Source organism: Cupressus sempervirens, chromosome 4 (assembly GCF_028749045.1).
Source record: "Cupressus sempervirens isolate cs-2001-9-10 chromosome 4, ASM2874904v1, whole genome shotgun sequence".
Classification (NCBI taxonomy): domain Eukaryota; kingdom Viridiplantae; phylum Streptophyta; class Pinopsida; order Cupressales; family Cupressaceae; genus Cupressus; species Cupressus sempervirens.
The window spans coordinates 400,470,393-400,477,110 of NC_143121.1; the positions used below are offsets into that span (position 1 = coordinate 400,470,393).

The 6,718-nt window shown below is 31.6% G+C and overlaps 1 protein-coding gene across 1 annotated transcript; it reads right to left on the reverse strand.

Annotated features, from left to right (window-relative positions):
• Positions 1-2,969: 2,969 nt before the first annotated feature.
• Positions 2,970-5,138, reverse strand: LOC149561743 (seed dormancy control protein). Its single transcript, XM_089823831.1, has 3 exons — positions 4,986-5,138; positions 4,615-4,706; positions 2,970-3,968 (listed from the first exon to the last, which is right to left on the reverse strand). The coding sequence occupies exons 1-3, from the start codon at positions 5,069-5,071 to the stop codon at positions 3,310-3,312; spliced, it is 837 nt and encodes a 278-aa protein (XP_089679957.1). The 5' UTR covers positions 5,072-5,138; the 3' UTR covers positions 2,970-3,309.
• Positions 5,139-6,718: the final 1,580 nt, after the last annotated feature.

Genomic DNA, 6,718 nt, shown 5'->3' on the forward strand with positions numbered 1-6,718 from the left:
GTGGATTTTTTTTCCTTTCTTAGAAAGCATATTCTAAAACTTATCATTTTTGTCTGTTTTGTCTCCTATCTAGTATCATTTGATAATATTCCCCTAACCAACCTTTCATATTAGTGAAGGATTAGATATACCCATTAAGTGCTTGATCCCATTGAAGCCTAAAGGATCATTTCCCTTTCTAATGTGCAATAAGATACATGATTGATCCCCATTTCTTATTGTACACTATTTTTTTTCATTTGCTCCAAATTATTGGTCATATTTAACATGTTGATGATACTTTAGGTCCAACATTTTTAAATCCTACTAGATGAATGATACAATTTACCTTGCCTCATGACGAGGATTTAACCTTCTCCCACATCATTTGTGAGAACCCCTTGCCAAGAATAACAATATAGTCACTCTAAGTCATCTTGACATCACTCAAAAAACTCTAGGGAGTCATTATTCATTTATCACCGTTGCCAAATAGAGAATACTCTAGCTAGAACTTGTGTGTTTATGGACAAACACAATTGAAAACAAATCATAAGAAGATTCAAAAGATGATATAATGCTACTCTAACAAAAAAAAATATTAAGGATGACCGGGGGCAATACTCTTGTCCAACAAGACCTCTGACTTTAAAACTTGGGAATACAATTGTATTGGCTCCTTTTTACTCATGTCTATTTAATGGCTTGACAACTATTTCCCTTGCATAGTCATCTTATTATATTTGTCATAGGTTTATACTATTGCAATCACTTATACTTAACTAGTGATTATTCTTTTTTATTCCAACCAATTAGATCTAAGCATTTTTATTTTTATTTTTCTAATGTATATATGTGAGATTTTTTATTTAAAAAATGAATAAAAATATTTTACTTCATTTTGATTGGTTGAGTCTTATAGGGGTGGATTTCTAGGAAGCATACTCTTATTGTGAGGCAATATTTTAAGAAAGACAGATATACAAAAATCTGAAACACATAAAACATATTTTAATAAGTTTTGAATTTAAATAAAATAAAATAAAATATTAATACCCTAAGATACTAACATTAAATTTATATTATAAATTAGAAATTATTTTAATGATAAATATTTTTATATTAAAATATATTTGTAAGATATTTAAATATGAAATAATTTTGAAAAATAGAATGATAATTTGTTTAACCTTAGTAAATTGAATAGAAGAATATTTTTAGTATATTATAAAAATATAAGCATATTAATTAAATTATATTAAATATTTTTATTACCATCAAATAAATTAATTTTGATACAAATACAAGCACACACCACTAGGTGACACTTGTTGTTTAGTACAATTGTTTACTTTTTAAGATCACATAATTTTTTAATTTCTATTTTTGTCAATCTATTTTTAAAAAATAATATCATATTACTCTTTAGAATCTATTTATAATTCTTAATTTTGATATTTATATTCTTAATCATAATTATTTTTAATTAAAATATGATATGTATAAAACAACAACAATTACATACATCTTATATCATTATAAAATATTTGAAGTTAAAATATTATATAGATGATATAATGCTACTGTAACAAAAGAAATGTATTAAGGATGACAAGGGGCGATACTCTTGCCCAACAAGACTTCCAACTCTTTAAAACTTAGGAATACAATTGTATTGGCTCAGTTTTTACTCATGTTCATTTAATGGCTTAGCAACTATTTCCCTTGCATAACCATCTTATTGTAGCTTATACTATTGCAATTTCTTCCACTTAACTAGTGATTATTATTATTTATTTCAACCAATTAGATATAAGTATTTTTGTTTTTATTTTCAATTTTCAATTTTCATTTTTCTAATGCATATATGTGAGATTTTTAATTTTTAAAATCAAGAAAAATATTTTACTTCATTTTGATTGGTCGAGTCTTATAGGGGTGGATTTCCAAGAAGCATACTCTTATTGTGAGGCGATATTTTAAGAAAGATATATATACAAAAATTTGAAACACATAAAACATATTTTAATAAGTTTTAAATTTAAATAAAATAAAATAAAATATTAATACCCTAAGATACTAGCATTACATTTATATTATAAATTATAAATTATTTTAATTTTTATATTAAAAAATATATTTGTAAGATATTTAAATATGAAATAATTTTGAAAAATACAATGATAATTTTTTTAACCTTACTAAATTGAATATAAGAATTTTTTAAGTATATTATGAAAAGTATTAAAATATTAATTACATTATATTAAATATTTTTAGTACCATCAAATAAATAAATTTTGATATAATTACTAAGTTTGATGTACTACTCTAATACAAATACAAGCACATGTCACTAGGTGACACTTGTTGTTTAGTACAATTGTTTACTTTTTAAGATCACATAATTTTTTAATTTATATTCTTGTCAATCTATTTTTAAAAGATAACATCATATTGCTCTTTAGGATCTATTTATAATTCTTAATTTTGATATTTATATTCTTAATTGTAATTTTTTAAATTAAAATATGATATCTATAAAATAGCAACAATTACATAAATCTTATATCATTATAAAATATTTGAAGTCAAAATCTTGGTCTATGGGTGAAGTTAAAAGATTCACAAAGAGCCCATTGGAAGAAAAATACTAACCTCCAAAAAAAAGCATTATTTATTTTAAAAGAATAATTATTTTAAGATTGATAAGTAGGACATGATTTCTACAGCTAGTCAAATTGTGATGTGAATATCAGGATTTAACTTTGTGATGTGAATATCAGGATTTAACTGTGTGATTTTGAGTCAAACTCAAAATCGAATTTGACTCAAAATCACACAGTTAAATCCTAATATTCACATCACTATTTTAAGATTGTTAGAAGATGATGTTAATAACCATAACCATAACGGTAAGTACAACAATAACAATAATAGATCTGAAAGCCCAAAGAATCCAAACAAGGTCCACGCGTGTGCAAGAAACCTACCAATGAAACAAACAACATATCCATACGTCTCTATCGAGTTCCGTCAAGAGCATAGAAAGAATACTTATGATCATTTCTCACTTACAGTTCAGTACGTTATGATCATTGAGTCCCGTTACAGTTTGGCAGAATTCCAGGAAAAGTTGGAATGAAATTTCATGCCCCCAGGTTATCATCATTTCTCCAGTTCGCGGCTCAAAGGTTAACTGGTTCACAAACTACAACTGATAAGTCAAATCATTTCGAAGATGTCACAATTCTGTATCAAAGGTTTCACAATTCTGTTCCGTATCAATTCCCATCTTGATCTTTTTGTTCTTCGCAGCAATTGATCAATTCAAAAACAAGCTTGGACATCACCGTTAGAAAGATCAGGGTTGTTCATCCGCGAGAGGGCGGCGGAGTGAAAGCGGTGCTGAAATCGAGCCAAGAGTAGAAAGAAATGCGCCGCGTTCTTCCACGTCAGCAAGCGCTCAACCAGAGCTTCCACCGCTTCGAAGCGGAGCCGCTGCGCCTTCTCCACCACGCTCTTCATGCGCGCCAGATTTCTCCCCACGCACGCCACGAACTCCTCCCTGGAGGGCCCCACGAGACCCGGCATGACCTGGCACTGCGCCAGCTCATCCTCGAGCGTCCTCTCCTTGATGTGACTGATGCGCACAAGCTCCTTCACGAACGCCACGTGGTGGTGTGGCACAGTAATGGCCCGGGTGTCGTGGCAAAGCAACAGGAAGGTTAACAGAGCAGACGGACGCCATTCTCCAAACCACATCACGGCATTCTCCAGTGGTGCCTTCCACGCTGGCATCACTATCTTGCTGACGTGGAGCGCCTTGGTAGGGACCATGCTGACTGTGTAGAATGTTTTGTAGAGCTGGAGCTCTCGTTCCACTGCCTGCTGGATGTCCACGTCGGCGCTTATGACGCGCTGCAGAGTCTGCGCTTGCAGAATCTGATTCTCCGCCCACTCCTCATAACAATCGCGAAATTTGACCTCTGACGAAGGAATATTTTGAAAGATCAGTTTTAAATGCATTTTACCATTGGAGCGGAGAAAGATAGAAACAAGAGAGGGATCTGAAATTTGATCTTGAAAGGATACTAAATTGCATTTTACAATTTCAACTGATGAGGAAAGAAACATGAGAGGAATCTGAAATTTGATCTTTACAGATTATGAAAGAGTATTTTGCAATTTTAACAGAAGAAGAAAGAAACAAGAGTGTCTGAAATTTGATCTTTAAAGAATATTAAAGCGCATTTTACAGTTTTAACAGAGGAAGAAAGAAACAAGGGAGGAATCTAAAATTTGATCTTCAAAAAGCGCATTTTACAATTTCAATAGCAGAAGTGAAACTTGATCTTCAAAGAATATTAGACAGCATTTCACTATTTCAACATAAGAGGAAAGAAAGAAGAGAAATAGGTTATGATTTCCAGCTCATAACAATCACAAAATTTGATCTCTGATTAAAGTCTCGAAATATTATTAGAGCGCATTTTACTATTTCAAAAGAAAATTAAAGAAACAAGAGAAGAACAATCGTGAAATTCGATCTCTGATCAATTTATTGAAAGCGCATTTTACAATCTCAACAGAGAAAGAAAGAAAGAAACGAGAAAGGAATTTATTATTATGTACTCATAATACGGCAATGTTGAAGAAGGCGCTTGCAGTAGCGGAAAGCGCCGCCCCGTCTTTTCCTCGACTGCGAATCTCGTGGCTGTTGAGCTCTGCAATTTCAGAAAGAACAGAAAAGAAAAAGGAATAAGAAGGATTCTTGGATTGCAATGCAGAAAGGCTGAAAAATAGACGGAGGACATAATATAATTTGAAAAATTCGTGGACAGCAATGCAGAAAAACTGAAATAAAGACGGAGGATTTGATATTCATAGAGAAATGACAAGCATTCATGGATTGCAATGCAGAAAGGCTGAAATAAAGATGGAGGATTTAATATTCACGGATTGCAAAGCAGAAAAGCTGAAAAAATGGAGGATTTAATATTTACTGTGGAGGAGGAGCGAGGAGGAGCGAAGGCTGCAGCAATGGAGAAGGCCCGAGCGTGAGCAGAGGAGGTTGTCGTCGTCTCAGCATCTTCAACAACTGCAGAATGTTCAAATCTTGATATCTTGTTCCGGAGAGAATGTAAAATGATGCCTTTCTTCTTTTCGCCTTCTTCGCTCTTTATATATATTTAAACCTAAAGAAGATTATCATATCATATCAGTTGGACGTTGTCGAATATGAATAGAATTTATCCGAATTTAACGAGTTATTACGGACAAAATTGATGGAAATGAATCTGAATCGGAGTTGTGTCGAATAAACCGGACCTCGATAAAAAAAGGCCGTCTCTCCAAGTGCGTGTCAGAATTTGGTTTGGTTATTTTTGATACCCGTGTTGACCATGGTGGGAACGTTACGAGACTATTATTATTAATTAAAGTGAATTTTAATTAAAGTGAATCCATTTGTTCAAGAGTTACAAAGTTTTAAATAAATTCCCGTCTTTGACTATAATAGGGGAGCTTTACAGACCAACATTTTGATCATGGCATGAACTTTCATATCATAGAAGAGGATCTTGTTTCAAAGAAGGTAAATAATTAATATTTATTTGAGTATTTTTTCAGATTTTGGATAAGATATTGGCAACTTATTTTTTTATGTTTTCTAATTTGTATGGGATTAGGCAGACAATGAAAAGGCAGTTCGTGAATATCAAAGCCAAAAGTATTATCTAAAGTTCTTTAGGGGAAGATTCTAAAATGTTGTCCAACTTCAAATATCTTCTCAAAGGATTTTTATTTTGGATCTAGATAAGGGACTAACTGTAGCTCAATTTGTACCTTTTTCAAAAATATTTACTATATTTTTAATTTAGTAAACATATTTTACTACATTTTTATTTACAATTGGAGGGAGATATTATAATTTAATCAACATTAATTTAGTTTGGATATCTCACCCTTGAGGCCATATAACTAGAGTCTTATATATTGTAGATCAATAACAATGGTAATAACACATGGATGAAAATATATTTCCCAAAGGAAAAATTTCATCTCAATATTTTATTTATTCATTAGGACATAACTATTTATGATTTTCTTGTGGAAAAGTTTTTAAAATTGGCATGATTTCCTAGACCTGAGGAGGCAAATGAAGTTTGTAACATAAGCAATGGTATGTGTACACGGTAAGAATGTGTATTCATGAAACTTTAACGTAGAATGCAAATGGATTGATGAAAAACTATACTAGACCCAAGATATCATCAACAGAATGTAATCTCTATAAGTGTCTCATGTCTCCCTAATTACAACTGCTAAAATAGCTCTCAAACCAGCATTTTAGTGACAATCCTAGAATAGGATATTGCTAAAGATGCAGTTCTACAATGAAACATGCAAGATCTATGACTAAAATGCGGATTATATGTGAAATACAACTCCTAGAAATGCTCTTGAAATGATCATGCTATGAACTAAATATGCAATAAATGAAGCTAAATGATACAAAATGATGCTAAATGACACAAAATGATACTAACAATGCTATGAAATTTCCACAATGAAAATGCTAAAACAACAAGTCTAAATATGCCTATAGTGTAGATGCATAAAAACTTGGGTCCCTTGTCTCTTAGATTTCCCTCCTATTCATAGGATTTCAGAAGGGGTTGGGGTAAGAACCAGGATTTTCACTTTTAACTGGGGGTGAAAGTGAAATTCAAAATAT